Source organism: Rhinoraja longicauda, chromosome 5, assembly GCF_053455715.1.
Source record: "Rhinoraja longicauda isolate Sanriku21f chromosome 5, sRhiLon1.1, whole genome shotgun sequence".
Taxonomy (NCBI): Eukaryota; Metazoa; Chordata; class Chondrichthyes; order Rajiformes; family Arhynchobatidae; genus Rhinoraja; species Rhinoraja longicauda.
The window spans coordinates 13,359,502-13,380,747 of NC_135957.1; the positions used below are offsets into that span (position 1 = coordinate 13,359,502).

A 21,246-nucleotide genomic window follows, 5' to 3' on the forward strand; every position below is an offset into this window, starting at 1 on the left:
GAATGTACAAACTCTGCAAGAACAGCACCCGTAGTCAGGATTGAACCAGAGTCTCTGACACTGAGACAGCAACTCTTTCACTGTGCCACTGTACTTGCCCTTTTAATTAAAAAATATGCTACTTTACAAAGGGTCAAAAAGATGCACATCTTATTTACAGAACTTTAAGGGGCTTTTACATATAAATTATGCCACTGTACAAAGTTACAACTCTTCCCTTGTTACCCAAACTCCCAATTAATTGAGGCTTCGGAAATCCAATGATATTCTTATATCTTTATCTCCATATCAATAGCAATGCTGTGTATCAATGCACCGTTAGTCTCGCAAAAATAAATACCTCCCATCATTTTGATTTTCCATACCTTTTTGGGTGTTCCTAAAACTTGGCAAATTTTGAAAATCTCATCTATTTCGCTTGACCCAGGGAAAAGGGGTCTTAATGTGTAGAGCTCTGACATTATACAACCAACAGCCCACATGTCAATAGGAGAACTATAAATTGTTGATCGAAGGAGAACTTCAGGGGCTCTATACCTGTAACAAACAGTAGAGCTTTGTGAAAGATGAAATATATTGGAATAAATAACAAAAGTTGCTTCTTAAAAGAAAGCCAAACTAACTAACTGTCTGGCTTCGTCCCGAATGCAGTGGAGGAGCTCCATCTACTGGTTAACCAAGTTAATTATCCATGAGGTTAGACACAAAATGCTGGTGTAACTCAGCGGGACAGGCAGCATCTCTGGAGAGAAGGAATGGGTGACGTTTCGGGTCGAGACCCTTCTTCAGACTGATAATTATTCATGATCTGTTTATTTACATATCAGGCAACACAACGTGTGAAGAAAAGAACACAAAGTGCTGCAGCAGCTCAGCAGGCCAGGCAGCACCTCTGGAGAACTTGGGATAGGTGAGATTTCGGGTTGGGATCCTTTTAGTTTAGTTTAGAAATACAGCATGGAAACAGGCCCTTTGGCCCACCAAGATCGCACCGACCAGTGATTCCCACACTAACACCATCCTTGGGACAATTTACAATACAATCCTTCGGACCAGGGACAATTTACAATTTTACCAAGCCAATTAACTTACAACCCTAAATGTCTTTGGAATGTGGGAGGAAACCGGAGATCCCAGAGAAAACCCAGGCAGGTCACAGGGAGAACGTACAAACTCCCCACAGACAGAACCCGTGGTCAGGATCGAAACAGGGTCTCTGGCACTTAAGGCAGCAACTCTACTGCTTTGCCACCATGCCACCCTTCTTCAGACTGACCCAAAACATAACCTATCCACATTCTCCAGAGATGCTGCCTAACCCACTGAGTTCTTTAAATTATGGATTTTTGGGGGAAAATAGTTAATCCTTCTAACTTGGATTTACCCGCGAGGATCTTCAACCTTAAAGGGAAAACAAGGTGGTATTTCTTTTCCACAAGGGCCATGAATCTTTTCATTATTGGCTGTGGAGGCCAAATTATTAAATTTATGGAGGACAGAGAGATTTCTGGTCTGATGTAGAGGCATTAGTTTAGAGATACAGCGCAAAACAGGCCCTTCGGCCCACCGAGTCAGCGCCGAGCAGCCAACCCCATACATAGAGCTAACCTACACACACTAGGGACAATTTTACAATTTTTACCAAAACCAATTAACCTACAATCCTGTACGTCTTTGCAGTGGGGGAGACCAGAGATTCAGGAGAAAACCCATGGAGGTCATGAGGAGAACGTACAAATTCCATACAGACAGCACCCGTAGTCAAGATCACACCAGGTCTCTGGCGCAGTAGGGCTGGAAATCTACCGCTGTGCTAATGTGACACCCAAGAGTTGAGGGTTAGGGAGTAGCAACGGTCAAAAATCAGAACAACTATGATTTATTGAAAGATAGAGGTGACTTAAGAGACAAAATGGCTTGCTCCTATTTATTTTCTTATGCTCCTTGAACCCGCTAAAATACAAAATGGAAAGTGCTGGAATAACTCAACAAGGTCTGGCAGCATCAATGGAAGGAATGGATAGGTGATGTTTTGGGTCGGGACCCTTCTTCAGACTCTGGAGAAGTAAAGTAAAACAAATGATGAGAGAATATAACAAAGGAGTCTGAAGGAGAGTTTGACCCGAACTGTCACCTATCCATTCCCTCCACAGATGCTGCTTGACCTGCCGAGTTCCAGCATTTGTGTTTTGCTCAAGATTCAAGCATCTGCAGTTCCTTGTGACCCCAAAATAATATCTTCAGAACAATATGATCTGTTCACAGGGAGTAATAGGCCAGGGAGCTGGGAAGGGGAGGTATCAAAGTGTGATTAGAATTATTCTATCTACTTTTCATAAACTAGGTTTCCAAAAGCAATATTCCAGTATTTGTTAGACTATTCCCCTCCATTTTTGACTGTACAAGTTTTCATGTTTAGCGTTTTTATAAGCTTTTACGTTTTAATATGATACAATATTTTCGAATAAATCAAATAGATGAAGTAAATGCAACCCTGAGAATTAAGCTTTTACTCGTTCCGGCAAGAATCAACTCACATGTCAGACACTAACTCCCTCAGTTTAAAAATAGTACAATTACAAGTAGTGTGCCAGATGACAGGATGTCACGTCCAGATGTAAAATTCTAATATTTATTGTCCACATGGTGCATAATTCACAGCCGTCTTTGGCGTGCTATCGGGCTATTTAAAGCCACCCTCATGCTGTAAACAACAAGCTGAAACGAAAGGCGTTCTTGTATTAACTGAGCAAATAACAAATCATTCTTACCATCTTGTAGATACATAATCAGTGTATGGGGGGCGAGATCGAATTTCACGAGCCAGGCCAAAATCAGCTATTTTTATAAGTTCGGGCCCCATACAAAGGAGGTTCTCTGGTTTCATGTCACGATGAAAGAATCCTGGATGAGAAATGTGCAAATCAAAAAAGCAATAAATAAAATAATATCCTGCAACAATACAGCTTCTTCCTTTATCATAATAATCAATGTCACAATCACTCTACTTTTCATACAGTTGCAACTATCTGCTTAACATTCAACAGCGCATGGGAACATGATGCATGATCTGATAATCGTTTTCAGCAAGACAAAAAGTGAATAGAATTTTAATTTCGGCAAGTTATTCAAATTTAATTAACCATATTAGATTAAATGAATCTAAATCTAAATTAACCACATAAAAATTTATTCTGTGTTTTGTATAAATTTCTATTTAATATTTTTGAACGACAAACATGAAGCTACAAATACAAGGGCAATATTTTGTAAATTTAAACATACTTCCCTGTGAGTGGGAACAAACCCTCCAATAAGTGTAGGCAGCATCCCCGGAGAACATGGATAGGTCAGACTTAAAAAGAGTCCCAACCCGAAGGGTCACCTACCCATGCTCTCTGGGATGTTGCCTGATCTGCTGAGTTACTCCAACACTGTACTTTTTTTTAAAAATCTGCAATACCTTGTTTCTGCATAAATAACAACTTATATTGAAACCTCCAAGTGTGGATTGAAGGAATTATATTAATAAACAGATCCAAAAATCAAACACATAACCAAATAACAAAAATCAATATGCAAGCTCTTTCCGCTTCGCCATACTGACAACCAGATCACACAAATTGGATTTCAGCAAAGGACAAAATGGTCCCATTTTTTTTTACTCATTAAAATATTCATTTTAGTTTTCAGATGGTTTGGGAAAATCCAAGGTCAGAAAGTTTGGTGACCAGTCTGCTCGGGATGACCGTGTTAAAGGCAGAGCTGAAGTCGAGGAAGAGCATCCTCACATAGCTCCCCTGGTGTTCAAGGTGGGTCAGTGCAGTGTGAAGAGCAGTGTCGATGGCATCCCCTGTAGACCTATTTGCTCTGTAGGCAAACTGGTATGGGTCGAAGTTTGAAAAGTATTCTTACATTTCTTGATCATTATTTTCCTCAGGTAATTTTGAATACCTACCGTGTTTGTGGATAAAAGCCAAACCTTGAAGTATCTGATACATGATGTTTCTTATGGATGATTCGGGAAACAGGCGGTTTCTGAAATTAAGAATCTAGTGTAAGCTTCAACAAATAAAAGATGATATTATTCTGTTGCACTTAAGTGTTGTCCTATAAACATTAACCATGCCTACTAATATTGAACAATTGTGTTATCCAAATAACCTTGACAAGGCACAGGTTTGTTAATGGCAAAACTAAACTGTTGAAGAATTCAAGACAGCAACAAGATCCAGGAAAAAAAAATTACAGACGAGCACTAAATGATGCACTTTTAAATCACACGCTTAAGAACCTGAGCTAATTGTATAGAAATAATAATAATAATAATAATAATAATATTCATTTATTGTCATTGCAACGAGTACAACGAAATTTAAAAATAGCCAATCCTGGGTGCGTAAAAACATATATGCAATAAATGCAAAAACAAATAAATACAATTATATTAAGTACAAAAGTTTTAACAGTGTTGCCTAGTGCAGAAGGTAGTGTTCAGTTCTCGTATGGCCCTGGGGTAAAAACTGTTCTTAAGTCTGTTTGTTCGGGATTTGATCGACCTGAAACGTCGACCAGAGGGCAGATGAACAAACAGAAGGTGGCCGGGGTGGGATGGATCTTTTATTATTTTGCCTGCTCTACTGAGGCAGCGTAGGCTGAACAGGTGCTCCAGGGAGGGCAGTGAGCAGCCGATGATCTTCTGGGCCGTCGTGATGACCCTCTGAAGGGCCTTCCTGTCCTTTTCTGAGCAGCTGGCATACCATGTGGTTATACAGTATGCCAGCACACTCTCGATGGAGCAGCGATAGAAGGACATCATGAGCTTCTCCTGCAGGTTGGTCTTCCTGAGGATCCTCAGGAAGTGGAGTCTCTGCTGTGCCTTCTTCACTGTGGTGATGGTGTTGGTACACCAGGTAAGATCCTCTGCGATGTGCGTACCCAGGAACCTGAAAGCGGGTACCCTTTCCACACAGACCCCATTGATGTAGAGTGGGTCGTATTCTGCACTGGTTTTCCTGAAGTCTATTATAAGTTCCTTTGTTTTGGAGGAGTTCAGGACAAGATTGTTCACTGAACACCATGCTGCCAGCCTTTGGATTTCATCCCTGTAGGCTGTCTCATCTCCTCCTGAGATGAGTCCAACCAGTCGTGTCATCCGCGAACTTGATGATGGTGCTGGTGGGATGGGTGGGGGCGCAGTCGTGAGTGTAGAGGGAGTAAAGGATGGGGCTCAACACACAGCCCTGTGGTGAGCCGGTGCTCAGTGTAATGGTGGAGGAGAGGTGAGGGCCTATTTTGACGGTCTGGGGGCGGTTGGTCAGGAAGTCCTTGATCCATTGGCAGATGGTTTGGGAAAATCCAAGGTCAGAAAGTTTGGTGACCAGTCTGCTCGGGATGACCGTGTTAAAGGCAGAGCTGAAGTCGAGGAAGAGCATCCTCACATAGCTCCCCTGGTGTTCAAGGTGGGTCAGTGCAGTGTGAAGAGCAGTGTCGATGGCATCCCCTGTAGACCTATTTGCTCTGTAGGCAAACTGGTATGGGTCGAAGGTGGGTGGGAGGCTGGCTTCATGTGCTGCAGGACCAGTCTCTCGAAGCACTTTGTGATGACCGGTGTGAGTGCTACCGGATGGTAGTCGTTAAGGCCGCTGATGACAGACTTTTTCGGCAGTGGGATGATTGTGGCGGACTTCAGGCAGGGAGGGATGGTGGATTTTAAAAGGGACAGGTTGAAGATTTTTGTGAAGACCTCAGATAATTGGTCTGCACATTCCCTCAGCACTCTGCCCGTCACACCATCGGGGCCTGCAGCTTTCCTGGGATTCACTGCTCTGAGCACGCGCTTAACATCATACTCCTGCACAGTGAAGGTGTTGCTGTCAGGTGCTGGAGAGGGTGTTAAGTCTGCCACTGCAGCTTTCACCTCGAAACGAGCAAAGAAACAGTTAAGTTCCTCTGCCAGCGAGGCGTCGCTGTCGGCAGTTGCTGGTCTTGTAGTTGGTGATGTGCTGGATGCCTTGCCATACCCGCCGTGGGTCATTGTTGGCAAAGTGGTCCTCAATTTTCCTCTTGTAGGACGCTTTGGCATTTTTGATGCCTCTCTTCAGGTTGGTTCTAGCAGCACTGTATAGAGCTCTATCACTAGACCTGAAGGCGGTGTTACGGTCCTTGAGGAGTGACCTGACATCCTTTGTCATCCAGGGCTTCTGATTGGGATACAACCGGATACGTTTGTCGACGGTGACATTGTCAACACAGTTTTGGATGTAGCAGAGTACAGTTGATGTATACTCCTCCAAGTCCTGATCCTCAAAAATATCCCAGTTGGTCCTTTCGAAGCAATCCTGCAGCTGCGAGGAAGCTCCTTCAGGCCATGTCTTAACAGTCTTTATGGTGACTGGAGTTTTCTTCCTGAGTGGGGTGTATGCTGGAGTTAAGAATATGGACAGGTGATCTGACTGCCCCAGAAACCCTTGGAAGGTGGTAGAAAAAGACAAAAAGGCTGATAAAACAGCATTTGAGATCCTTCACTTTTTAAGTGATGCAAGGTCTTGACTTTTTAAGGCATTGTTTTAAAAATAAGAGTTCCCAATTCACACTTAGGGAAGACGGTTACAGTTATAAAGTTGCGAGGATGAGAAAGGATATTTTTAAGGTGGAGATTGTTAAGATTCTTGATTAGTACAGGTGTCAGGGATTATGGGGAGAAGGCAAGAGAATGAGGTTGAGGGAAAGATAGACTTGATAGGCCAAATTCTTCTCCCAGAACTTATTATTTCAGTTATATACATAGATTAAAAAGTTCTCCTTTTAAGGAGAAATTTCAATGATTAAATATGTTCATTGAAAACATAGGATTTTGCTGGTAGTAAAAATGGTTTCTCCAAACAATAACTAGAAATGTTAGAATAATGGCAATTGGCAAAGAAACTGACAATAAGAAAATGTTACACGCGACGTTGCTACAATCTGGTTTTAAAAAGTCTTCAAAACAGATTCAGTGATACTCATAACTGAATGAGATAAATACTTGAAAAAGTATTTTTGGCAAAAAAAGAAAAATTATAGTGTGATATTAATTTGACTATTTTATTAGAGCATGAACACAGGCAATGGGTGAAATAACAACCTTGTATTTTGTGACCCATATTACCAAATAATTACGGTGGCATGCAAAAAATCAGTTTGTTTACAGCAAAGCAATTTTAAACATATTTAACATAATGATCAATGTCACTGCACAAATTATAATAATTAAGTGGTATTGTTTATAAAACTTTCCTTGTTATACATGCAATTACTTGCAAATACTCTTTCCAGTGATCATAGCATTCAGAACACACTCAGCTCGATGTACATCATGGCATTTTATAGTGATTTGCTTGTAATCATGCATTAAAGGAACTGAAATAAAGATTTTTTTTAAATGGACTGTAGAAATTGTTTCAAAAGCCTAGCCACCAAGCTTTCTGCTGAAATAGCATGATTTAGGAATAGCAATTTAGGAATATTAAGATCCAAGTTACATTGTAAACCAAAGAATGGATCATAACTAGAAAGTTCAGTGTCATTTTGCCATTTAAAAAAAAACGAGATTAGTAATTAATACTGCATTGTTCTGTAATCTTTACATCACATCAGAACAGGTTATTAATTATTAACCATATTGTAAAAGAGCTTCAGGAGATACACGAGCAATTGATAAAAAATATTCGAGTACTTTTGCCAAATTCAAAATTGGTATTAAAAGCTAACAAAGCAAACTATGTGTGTAGACCTCATCGTTTTAGGTAGATTGAAACAATGAATTAGTAAAGGTAAAAATGTAAAGATTAGTCAGCTGAGAATTGTCTGAATATGTTGTAATTCAAATAATGATAAAACTATTTGCAAATAATTGTGTATGCCAGTAGATTTATAAGTGTTTAGATACTATTCATAATTGCCAAATGAAAATGGAATATTCGGAATTGTAGGATGGAAGCCCCATGGGGAAAAATAGTTGAACTGTGGTCGATGACAGACAGCGTGATTCAGCGTTGAGATTATCACATTAGTAACATTTTATACATTGGAACAGGTCGGTCTAGAAATTGATGAGGAAGTGACAGTTAAAAATCAGATATGAAGACAAATTGTAAAAGCCCCGACAGAGAAACAAAATAAAAAGTCAGCATAAAGCATATATCAATCCCCTACTCGCTCCTTTGCTGACATTGCTCAGTTGTAGCTTAGAGATACAGTGCAGACACAGGCCCATCAGCCCACTGAGTTAGAGCCGACCAGCGATCCCAGCACACTAACACTATCCTACACATTGGGAACAATTTAGAATTTTTACCAAAGTCAAATTAGCCCACAAACCTGTACGTCTTTGAAGTGTGGGAGGAAACCGGAGCTCCCAGGGAAAATCACACAGGTCACAGGGAGAACGTGCAAACTCCGTACAGGCATCACCCATAGTCAGGATCAAACCTGGGTCTCTGCCACTGTAAGGTGGCAACTCTACCCACATTGAGGGAAAGGTTATCTTAACACCATGTCACTACGTTCTCTCTGTCTCCTTCCTATACTTTGTTTTGCCATTGCTAGAGTTCCAGCCCACGGAGCTGGTATCATCTGCAAACTTGTAAATGGAGTAAGAGTGGAATTTATACACTATGCTCCTTTTATCAGTGTTCAGAGTTATCATGGAGGATGTTATAACACCTATCCTTTATGATAGTCTATGGATCAGGAAGTTGAGAATCCAGTTGCAGAGAGGGATGCTGAATCTGCGGTCCAGAAAATTGGCCATGACTATGGTTGGAATTTGGTGCTGAATGCAGACCCATAGTCAATAAATAAGAGACTGATGTAGCGAACCTTGTTATCCAGATGTTTCAGGGATGAGTATCGGGCCAGGGAAATTACATCTGCTGTGGGCCTGTTGCAGCATTTGGCAAATCGCAGTGGATCAGGGCTGCTTGTGCCATGACTAGCTTCTCAAAGCACATCATGATGCTCAACTTAGAGCCACTGGATGGTAGTCTGACATTTTGTTTAAGCACTGGGATGATTATGGCTGTCAAATGTGTGGAAACCTCAGAATGGACAAAGGAGAGGTTAAGGGCCGGGCCAGTTGCTTGCCACAGGTTCAGTCCAATGAGGACTGATCCAATGGCTGCAACTTCGACCACGGGTACTGATGCTCCAATGACTGTTGGGGTAGGTGTCTTCATTCCACTAACCTTCTGTTCAAAGAGAGCATGGAATGCTCTAAGCTAGTTAGGGGAGGGATGCATTGTCGCTATCAATACTGCCCGACATCACATTGCCATGCCGTTGCCGTGTCTCGGTGGTTATTCTGGGACCAGCTGGGTCTGGACTTTTCACGGCATTCTTATTGGTTTTGCAAAGGTCATATATAGCTTTGGTCAGGTTAGAATCACCTGACTTGATCATCACACATTTAGACTTCAGAGCGTGGAGTTCTTGGTTCATACATGGTTTCAGAGCACTTGGGATTGTCGCCTTTGGCACACTCAAAGTTACAGATACTGTAGGTACCTTTAAAATATGATGTTTGATTCTGCTTCCATCAGCCTCCCAGGCAGAGTTCCAGATCCCCACTATACCTCAGGCAAGATTTTTTTCTCTAACTATGCTCCAACACTCCCAACCGTTAACTTAAATCTATGAGCTCCAGTTATTAACCTCTGTCCTCACTGATGTGAACAAGGTGGCCAAGGTTGCAAACTTTCCATCCACCACCCCACCCCCCTCCTAACTTTATTCAGGAGGAGGACAATCAATGGACAAAACCCATGTGCTACACAAGTACAAGTGCCAAAAATGAATTGCAAACAGCCCCACACGAAGCGGTGGAATTCCAAGTTTATCCAAACAGTTATCTGGGTCAGTTATGTTTTGATAAACCTGATGAAAGGTTAATTGAGTATGCAACTAAACTATCTGCAAATGCATACAACTATAGCTTAAATTTGCTAATCACATCAAATTTTAAACTTGGGCTGTTTTGTCCAGCAAGACAGAAGGAACTACAGATAAACATTCTTGGTTGTTAATCACAATTAACACCGACAGAAGTCAATAGAATAGTCACATAGCATGGAAACAGGCCTTGAGCTCAACTTGCCCACACCAACCAACATGCCCCATCTACACTCGTCCCCGCTTTTAGATCATATCCCTCTAAACCAATAGTACACTGCCTCAACAATTCCTTCGGCAGCTCGTTCCATACACCCACCACCATTTGTGCAAAAAAAAGTACCTCTTAGGTTCCCATTAAATTTCCCCCCTCCCACTAAACCTATGTCCTCTGGTTCTCAGTTCCAGTGCTTTGGGCAAAAGATTGAGTTTACCCGATTTATTCCCCTCATGATTTTGTATACCTTGATAAGATCACCCTCCAGTGCACTAAAGAATAAAGCCTGAGCCTGTTCATCTTCTTCCTACAGCTCAGTCCGTAGAGTCCTGGCAACATACAAGTAAATCTTCTCTGAACAATTTCAAGCTTGACAACATCCTTCCTATAACATGGTGACCAAACCTGAACGCAATGCTCTAAATGTGGCCTCACCAATATCTTGTACAACTGTAACATGACTTCCCAACTTCTACACTCCATACTCTGACTGATGAAGGTCAATATGCTGAAAGACCTTGAGCGAATAATTCTGAGCTTTTATAACGCTGAATGACATGTACAAATAAATATAACGCTTGACATGTATAAATAAACTAAATGCTTAAGTCCAGATTGAGGATTTATTTTTCCTAAAAATGCTTACTAATGGAGTTAAAGAAGAATCAAGAATGAAACTGTACTTCATTTAAAAATAGAAGTAAATTTGACTTCTACACCTTGATACACATATTATAATGGAAGCAAGGAATGCACTGCAAAATCTATTTGACCAGTTAAAATATTATTGGAATTACCATTCAGCTTTTTCAGTACCGTTCTTCAGTGAAAATATTATCATTCACTACACCCAGCATGTTCAATTACATACAGCCCGTTAGCAGATTTACAAGCTCATTTCAGATGCACGTGACTAAACATAAGAAGATTAAGCCCTGTATTACCTGTCCCTCATCAGTTGATAAAGATTTTCCTTCATATATTCAAACACGAAATAGAGGTGATCATTTTCTCTTACAACTTCTTTCAGCTTGATTACATTTGCATGGTTTAATTTCTTCAGTGACTGGAATGAAGCAATAAGATTTGTATTACAGAAAAGTTCAATTTCTATATAACTTAATAAAGCATCTTACTGAGGAAATGGTATGGCAGTAAAGGGAAACAAATAGTAGATTAACAATCTGGCATGGCTAGGAATGAAGCTCTACCAAGTTAAATGGTAAAGCCCTATTAAAATAATCTTGCAGACTCCACTTGATGATTGACTCGTGGGTATTAATGACATATAATTTGGAGACCCAATTTTAATTGATCTCCAATCTGAGCCAAACTTATTTTGTTTGAAGTGTCATGACTGTGACATTGAAACATAGTGGGGAGTATGTATTCTCGTTGTATCAGGAATCCATTTTCAGAACATGTAATTGCATTCAATCACTCCTAAGAGAATTGACAGGATGAATATATGACAGCATGAAAATTAGAATGAACAAAGAATTGCAAAACAGGAACAACTGAATATAACAGAACTTAATGGATCACCCACGTTCCACCATTCAACGAGGTTGCAGCTGATCTACAATCTACCCAAAATTAAACTCCTGGTATCCCCCAAATGTATTTTGTTATTTAAAACCTATCGAAGGGGAGGGAATAGACAAATCTTCAAAGGATAAAGTTTTTTTAGTTTTAGTTAGAGTTATAGCGAGGAAACAGGGTCTCCGGCCAATACGGACCATCAATCACCCACCATATTATCCCACTTTCGGATCCAACACACCAAGGACAATTCACAGAAGCCAATTGACCTACACACACGCATTTGAAATGTAGAAGGAACCCGGAGCACCCAGAGAAACCCACACGGTCACAGGGAGAATTTGCAAACTCCGCACAAACAGCACCCGCAGTCAGGAGTGAACCCGGGTCGCTGGTGCGGTGAGGCAGTATCTCTATCAGCTGCGCCACTATGACGACACAGGGGTCACAAAACTCTCATCTTAATGTTCATAGTAGGATAACGCACTGAAATATAAAATGATTATTTTCCCATCTCAGTGCAAGGCATCTTTATGAAAGCCTTTTGAGTTCCATGATAAAGAACAATTTATTCCAAAATAATAAAAGCATGGCACAAAATTAAAACCCACCTTGACTTCTCTGAGATTCATACACTCATCCCAAGAATAGAACTTCCTCTTCATTCTATTGAAGAAAAGCACAAATTGAACGGAAGTCAAAAAGGTGTTGTATTGTTTTATTTAGGAAAAAGGAAACACATCTGTTTACTTCAAATTACCTACAAGTATGGTCTTGGTTTATTATAGACAATAAAATAGTTTCCTCCCACCAATCCAAAAGGGACACGTTAAATATAAGCATAGAACATTTTAAAAAAGATGATAACAACTAGGTTTAACTTGTTACACATAACACATGCACACTCTTGGGGAAACTGTCGTGGTGTGAATACAACCCACAAGTCTGGACAAGTAGTACAATTCACATCACGCCTACAGAGGTGGGACTTGTGACCCTTGAGTCAACAGAAGCACGTTCAATGTTAACAGAGACAAAGTTTGACAAAAATAATGCATTATATATCATAAACTTGCGTAATATACAAACAAATAAAGATAACAACTTTTCCTATACTGCAGGTAACATCAGGACAAAAAATAACAAGGACTTGAATGCACAGTAATTAATCACCACTTAAAACAATAGACAATAGACAATAGGTGCAGGAGTAGGCCATTCAGCCCTTCGAGCCAGCACCACCATTCAATGCGATCATGGCTGATCACTATCAATCAGTACCCCGTTCCTGCCTTCTCCCCATACCCCCTCACTCCGCTATCCTTAAGAGCTCTATCCAGCTCTCTCTTGAAAGCATCCAACGAACTGGCCTCCACTGCCTTCTGAGGCAGAGAATTCCACACCTTCACCACCCTCTGACTGAAAAAGTTCTTCCTCATCTCCGTTCTAAATGGCCTACCCCTTATTCTCAAACTGTGGCCCCTTGTTCTGGACTCCCCCAACATAGGGAACATGTTATCTGCCTCTAATGTGTCCAATCCCCTAATTATCTTATATGTTTCAATAAGATCCCCCCTCATCCTTCTAAATTCCAGTGTATACAAGCCCAATCGCTCCAGCCTTTCAACATACGACAGTCCCGCCATTCCGGGAATTAATCTAGTGAACCTACGCTGCACGCCCTCCATAGCAAGAATATCCTTCCTCAAATTTGGAGACCAAAACTGCACACAGTACTCCAGGTGCGGTCTCACCAGGGCCCGGTACAACTGTAGAAGGACCTCTTTGCTCCTATACTCAACTCCTCTTGTTACGAAGGCCAACATTCCATTGGCTTTCTTCACTGTAGGGTTAGTTTAGTTTAGAGATACAGGGTAGAAACAGGCCCTCCGGCCCACCGAGTCCGCGCCAACCAGCAAACCCTGCACACCAACACTATGCGATATACACTGGAGACAATTTACAATTTTACCGAAGCCAATTATCCTACAAAAACCTCTACGCCTTTGGAGTGTGGGAGGAAAACGGAGCACCCGGAGAAAACCCATGCAGGTCACGAGGAGAATGTACAAACTCCGTACAGACAGCATCCAAGGTCAGGATCGAACCTGGGTCTGTGGCTTTGTAAGGCAGCAACCCTACCACTGCGCCACCATGCCACCCCTAAAAGGTATTAAGGCATTTAAATATTATGATCACAAAACTTATTTGCATGATAAAACCTTTAACACAAGAATGGGTGTGGCAGATTCCCGAGAAACTGTATGGCTAGCATATACCAAATGCTGCAATACATTATTTTTCATTTCCACGAAAGATTAGGGCATGTGGCATATGGTGATTTCTAAACTAAATACACCCACGTGTTTTTTTTAAAACGCAAGTTGTGTACCAAAAGTTGCAACGTTCATTTGTCGTATCACGATCAGAATTAAGTAAGCCACTTTGGTAGAATACAAGAAATGCTTCCACCAATACTTTGGGTTGGATGCAAGAATAAGCCTTACAGCGCCAGAGACCCAAGTTCGGTCCCGACTTTGGTGGTGTCTGTGCGGAGTTTGCACATTCTCCTTGACCGACTATTGATCCACAGACCAGGGCTCCCGGAGAAAACCCACGCGGTCAAGGGGTGTACAAATTCTGTACAGACAGCACCCGTGGTAAGGATCGAGCTCGGGTCTCTGGCGCTGTATGGCAGCAACTCTACCGCTGCTGTCACCGTGCCGCTCGTATTTATGGAGAGATAGAAAATGTTCAGCTCCATGTTCTACACCCAACTGCTATTCACAAGCCATTGCCCTTTTCACTAGTTTTTTTTAAATTCGTTGTGGTCGTGAGGCAAAGGTGACACCCAATGGAAAGGAAAAGGAATAATGTTCCCTATAATCTTTGTTGCAGGGTTTTAAACTAAATAGTGGGTTTAGTTTAACAGATAATAACAATTAACAAAATAATAGTTAACAAATTGAAAATGTATGGGTGAAGTTAAAGGGAGGGAGAATGCAGAAGTTATTGGACAGAAAGCTTAAGAAAGGTATAATAGTCTAAGGTCAGGCAAAATTGGAACCAGTGAGTAGAGGGGTGGTGAATACCAAACTAAAGGAGTTATATTTGAATGCACTCAGTATACACAAGTGGATGAATTTGTAGTGCAGTTAGAAATTGGTAGGTACAACTTTGTGGGCATCAGAGGCTGGTAAAGTGATGTGTCACAAGATAAGGGCTAGAGGATCAGATCTGGGAGCTGAGTATCCAAGGTTACAAATCCTATCAAAAAGACAGACAGATGGGCAGAGGGGGTGGGGTAGCTCTGCCAGTAAGGAATGAAATTCAGTTCTTAGCAAGAGGTGTCATAGGATCAGAAGATGTAGAATCCTTGCGGGTAGCGTTAAGAAACTGCAAGGGTAAAAAGACCCTGATGGGAGTTATTTACAGGCCTCGGTACAGTAGCCAGGATACAAATTACATCAGGAGATATAACCGGCTTAAAGGAAAGCAATGTTACAGTGATCCTGGGTGATTCCACTGCCACGGATGGCTATGAAGGCCAAGTCATTAGGTATTTTTAAGGCTGATAGATTTTTGATTAGTATGGGTGCCATGGGTTATGGGGAGAAGGCAGCAGAATGGAGCTGAGGGGGAAAAGAAAGAGATGATTGAATGGTGGAATAGACTCAATGGTCCAAATGGCCTAATTCAGCTCCCATGACTTATGAACTTATGAGCAGAGGTCCAAAGCAGTTTTGATGAAAACTATAGTATTGATAGTGCAAATAAAGTTACAACCTAACTTTGAAGTAAGGGTCTCATTCTGCTCTGGAATCATATTCAGCTTTACACTCAAAATGTGAACCACTTTGCATGGAATGCACATCTTTATTAGAACATATCAGTATTGAAGGAAAATTGAAGTTTGAAAACAGTAAGGGCATAGATTCATCACTTACTTTTTAATGGCCACCAGTTCTCCCGAATCAACACATCTTCCCATGAGAACAGAGCCATATGTTCCATCGCCAAGTTGTTTCATAGTAGTGTAACGATTCATGCCAATGCGCAAACTAAATACTTGCAGCTGACACTGAAATATACCCAAGGTTCCTTCCGCAGAGGCAAGCAACTGTTCACCCAGAATCTTCTGTTACTGCAGCAACAATTGATGTAGCCATTCGCATCGAGGTCTAGACCAGTTACGACAGGCATATTTTGGAGATAGTATCACCTGCACATGGATTTTAAAAAACAAATGAAAAGTAGAGATTTAAACAAAGAAATTCCATTGGCATTCAGAAAATTCCTCTGTAGAAAGACAGGTTATTAAGTTACATCCAATGACGTTATTTGGAAAAAAACAGATAAAAGTGATGTAGTTGTTTGAAGATGAAAAATAAAGATGAAAGATAGTGCTTCTTCAGATGCAATGTTTCAACTTTAGAGATACAGCGTGGAAACAGTCCCTTCAGCCCTACCGAGTCCACGCTGACCAACGATCATCCCATACACTAGCACTATCCTACACGCTGGGGATAATTTACAATTTACAGGCCAATTAACCTACAAACCTACATGCCTTGAGCGTGGGAAGAAACCAGAGATCACAGAGAAAAGCCACGCCGTCTCAGGGAAAACATGCATACATTGCACACACAGCACCCATAGTCAGGATCGAGTCCGGTTTCTGGAGCTGCAAGACGGCAACTCTACGCTGCACCACCATGCTGCCCATGTTCTTCAGATGCAACATTAACTGCTTGCATATTCAAGCATTCTTTGTGTCTTTGCCACTATATTTAGAAAGTCAAAAGCTCTGGTCAACATCACATTGAACCAGTCACTTCCCTCACTGGCATTTGTTGCAACCTTCAGTGGCCAAAACAGCCACTACATACAATTTCATTTCAGCAATTACACATTAAGTGTCTGATATTTGACAGTGAGAATGAATATATGCAAAACTTTATTCACTATACAAAATTCTATGATATTATAAGAGTCACAGAATAATTCAGCATGGACACAGGCAACTTAGTCCATGTTTACAAGTGGGTATCTGTCAGTATTAATCCCATCTTCCAGCTCTTGGCCTGTTGCCTTCAATGCAGAGGTGCCTCAAGTGCTTGTCTAGACATCTCTTCAATGCTGTCAGTGACTTTGCTCCAACCACTCTTCCCAGCAGTGTACTGTAGGTATTCGCCGCTGTCGAAGGCCCCTCCCCCGCCTCAGATCCCACCAACCTCCTGCCCCCTATTCTAAACCTATGTTGTTTACTTTTATTCATCGATGATAAGAGCAAAAAAATCCAACAGTCCAACAAAATTGATACCCTTCATAACATGAAATCTCAATCATGTCTGCCTGCGACCTCTTCCACTCCAGGGAAAATGGACCTTGCCTCTCCAGACTCTTCATAATTGAAACACTTCATCTTGGGCAACAGTGATAGAGCCACACAGTGAGAAAATAGGCCCCCAACTTGCCCATACAGTCCAACATGTCCCATTTACACTCGTCCCACTTGGCTACATTTGGCCCATATCCCTCTAAACATGTCCTATCCATGTACCTGTCTAAATGTATCTTAAACGTTGCAATAATCCCTGTCTAAACTACATCCTCCGGCAGCTCGTTCCATACACCCACCACCCTTTGCATGAAAAAGTTACCCCTTGGATTTCTATAAAATCTTTCCCCCTTCACCTTAAACCTATGCCCTCTAGTTCTCGATTCCCCTAGTCTAGGCAAGAGACTGTGTCTACCCGATCTATTCCCCTCATGATTTTGTACATCTCTACAAAATCACTCCTCATCCTCCTGTACTCCAGTTAATAGCATCCCAGCCTGCTCAACCTCTCCCTATAGCTCAGACCTGTGAGTCATGGCAACATCCTTGTAAATCTTCTCTGCACCGTTTCCAACTTATTATCTTTCCTATAACATGGTGCTCAGAACTGAACACAATACTCTAAATGTGGCTTCATCAACGTCTATACAACTGTAACATGACCCCCCAACTTCTATACTCATCTGAGTGAATCAACTTTACAACCTCTCCAGCACGATCACATCTTTCCTCTGGCAAGAGAAAATATTACACAAACTAACATCAAATGGTACCAAACACCATATTGGAAGACACTCACATGGCAATCGATCCCTCTGAGAAACTCTCACCAGGTTCCGACCAACCGTGGATAACCTGGCGCAGTCTCAACAGACTGCGGACAGGCATGGGGAGGAACAAATCAAACATGCTGAAGTGGGGATATACTGAAGATGCGGCCGACTGCAAGTGCAGACGTGGCCTCCAGATTATGGAACATCTCCTGGGCTGTGACATGCTGCATGACACATGCACTGTAAAGGATCTTGCAGAGGCCAACGACATGGCACTAAAATTTGCTCGCTATTGGCAAACAGTTTTGTGATGACACGAATAAATAAAAAACCATATCGGAAGCTCGATTCAATTTCAATTACAACAATCTGCAGTCTGAGAAGGGTTCCAACCCGAAAAGTCACCCATCCTTTTTCTCCGGAGATGCTGCCTGACCCACTGAGATACTCCAGCAATTTGTGTCTACCCTCGGTAAAAATCAGCATCTGCAGTTCCTTCATACACATTAAATGATGGCGATCCTGGTTGAATAGTGCTAATTATGGATTCAAATTGCAAAACAATCATTGCCTGCTTCCAAAATACAATGGCTTGAGCACTTCAAATTCACTTTTAATTTTTCAATGATTGTTGCAGTTCTGCTTTATTCTTTGAGAAATCAGATACGTTTTTAATCCACACAGCAGCTCCCATACTGAAATTTGTCAATGCCCACTCTATCCGCAGAGAAGGAATGGGTGACGTTTCAGGTCAAGACCCTTCTTTAGACATGTTGTACACCAAGAATTAATAATGTTCCGTGGTAAGAAAATGAGGAACATAGGCTCTAAATCGCTCATAATCTTTATAGAAAGGATCTCACCAATTTAATTCCTACATGACTTCGCTCGTTTTAAAAAGTATTACACACACTACTCCCCGTCTTATTCTAGATTTTCCCACGGGAAAGAGTTTGATTTTCTCTTTAAATCTAAGAATTATTTTAAAGGACCCTCATCTGATCATGGTTTAAGAACTAAAACAAAAAATAGGGAATAATAATTCAAGTTTCATTAACTTGCCACGAAGATTTCTTCAAGTATGATTAAATCACCGCAGTTTAAATTACTTGCTCTTAATAAAGAGGCTGCATTGTTGATGAAATATAACAGTACATTTAGCTTTAAAATCACATCCACTCAATTGGTAAAGAGGTCGGACCTTGTGCATTAAAAGGAATAACAATAATAGGCCATTGAATCATATATGAAAGCAGATTCGTTAACCATTAGCCTCATTAATAATGAAAAAAATACATTACTTACAAAAAGAGCATGTGATTACGACAACTTTTGAAACATAACAAAAGAAAATTATACAGAGTGACCAGGAAGGTGAGAATACTAACTCTGGTTCTGTTGTAAAACTCCCGTAACAACTTCACCACCTCACATTTCTGCCTACCCTTTAATACACTTTGACCAGCTTATTAGTCTCGACAATTCCAATCAAAAATTCAAAACTTAGCAACAATGGACTCAAAGGGGTAGGAAATGGTATGTTGATTCTCTTAAGTAAAATTCCATGCAAGTGCTGCCTTTGTCTGTAAAGTGAAAAAAAAATGAAGAAATTCTAAACCGGCGGATGGCGTCTACTTTGTCCGACAGGGGAACCGCGCCTTGCGAGGACACACGATGGCTGAGAAAGTCGATTGTGGCCACGCCAAAGCGGCACTTGGCGAGGTTTATAGCCAACCCGTGCTCGCTGAGCTGCTGAAAGAGCTGCCGGAGGTGGGCACAGTGTTCCTGCGCCGTGACGCCCACCGGACGCCACTCCAGAGGCCGTATGAGGGCCCGTACCGGGTGCTGGAGCACGGACAGACAACCTTGATCTTGGACATGGGGGGCCGGCCGGAGGCCGTGTCAATTGACCGCCTGAAGCCGGCCCACTTAGACATTGACCAACCGGTGCGGGTTGCCCAGCCTCGGCCACGAGGTCGCCCACCCTTCCGGGACCCACCACCTGTGCCTCCGCCGGCCCCTCTGTCGACCGATTACCGTACGCGGTCCGGTCGGGTTGTGCGACCACCGGTGCGCTTTGTGCCTCCGGTTCTGGGGGGGGGGGGTCCTGTGGCGGCTCCCAAGGGTCGGGCCATACCACTACCGACCCCTCGGCACTGGAATGGACCAGTCCAGGGGGGCGGTCCGGTACTACAGATATAAGGACAATGTTTTGGGCGCGAAGCCATTCCGGCAGACTCGACCCGTCTGATAACCGAGTATTAAAACCATAACGCCCCCAAAATACCTGGCTCCTTGCCTTTATTTCGGGCCTCTACCGACGCGCCACATTACCATTTTAACTATCACAAAATGAGAGACCACCAGTTTCACTTCAAAGCCACTATGTTAAACATCATTACAAATGGATTTACGTTCTGTCCCAGTCCATTTGAAAGAGTCATCAATGCTGTCTCAAAAGTGCATTTTTAATTTCCAGGCTGCAGTGAACTACTGTCCAAAATTCAACATCCCCTTCCAAATTCTTAGGAAGTGCTGTAATTTCCCAAAACCATGATCATCGCTCCAACTATAAGAACTTCGTAGGTTTTCTCCTTGATTACATCGAGACAGCACCAACTAAAGATTAATTACATGAGATTTGAGTGCCAAGTCTGGTCAAGCGCATGTATTGGAACTCAAATGCACTAATGACAAAGTAACATCTGGAGACGCAACACTCCATTACATTCACAGAAAGGACAACTCCCTTTTCAAATGCTAGTGTTAAGTGACAGCATTCTGTCTGAAGAAGAATCCCGATCAGAAATGGTCTGTCCATTCCCTCCACAGACAGACATACTGAGTTCCACGAGCAGTTTACTTCCAGCATCAGCACTTAATGAATCCATTAAGTTTCTTCACAAGATCAGTCAAAAAACATGAGGTATCTTTTAGGTATTTGGCACCCATGATGGGACTGACCTTGTGGGTCTATTTTTTTAAATTGTATAAACATAGCCTTGCCTGCCTTAGCATCATCTGCTTCACCTGAGCAGATTCTTATGCTCAATCACAGCATTCCCTGTACTTATATGCTTCATCTGTTGCACCATTTGAAGACGTTGCTCAATAATTCCTTGATTGACAGCCTAAACTTTAACTCATTTTCTCTCCAAAAATTTCCCCACCTCGGCATCAGATTTTATTATTTACATTTTCCAACATCATGTTCACAAGCCAAACTTTAGTCGCCAGCTGTATCGTTCTATAACTTTTAAACCGAATGCCAACAAATATTTAATTTCAAGCACGAAACTAATTGCTGGAGGAACTCAGCCGGGTGGAGCAGCATCTGTCTCCAAGTCCTAATGCAGGGTTTCGACTCAAATGTCAACAATACCGTACTCCTCAAATGCTTCAGGGCCTGCTGAAATCTCCCAGCAGTTTGCTTTTGATCCAGA

General features: G+C 41.8%; 1 protein-coding gene across 5 annotated transcripts in view; it reads right to left on the reverse strand.

Moving 5' to 3' along the window:
* The window catches only part of LOC144593407 (serine/threonine-protein kinase ICK-like), a 42,265-nt gene that overhangs the window by 12,111 nt on the left and 8,908 nt on the right, over positions 1–21,246 (reverse strand). For all 5 annotated transcript variants that reach the window (XM_078398912.1, XM_078398911.1, XM_078398914.1 and 2 more), the window contains exons 2-7: positions 15,637–15,911; positions 12,301–12,355; positions 11,092–11,213; positions 3,959–4,038; positions 2,772–2,904; positions 366–537 (exon numbers count right to left, since the gene is read on the reverse strand). In XM_078398912.1, the coding sequence (XP_078255038.1) occupies positions 366–537; positions 2,772–2,904; positions 3,959–4,038; positions 11,092–11,213; positions 12,301–12,355; positions 15,637–15,737 (663 nt within the window). In that variant the 5' untranslated portion in view covers positions 15,738–15,911. The remainder of the gene's footprint in view (positions 1–365; positions 538–2,771; positions 2,905–3,958; positions 4,039–11,091; positions 11,214–12,300; positions 12,356–15,636; positions 15,912–21,246) is intronic.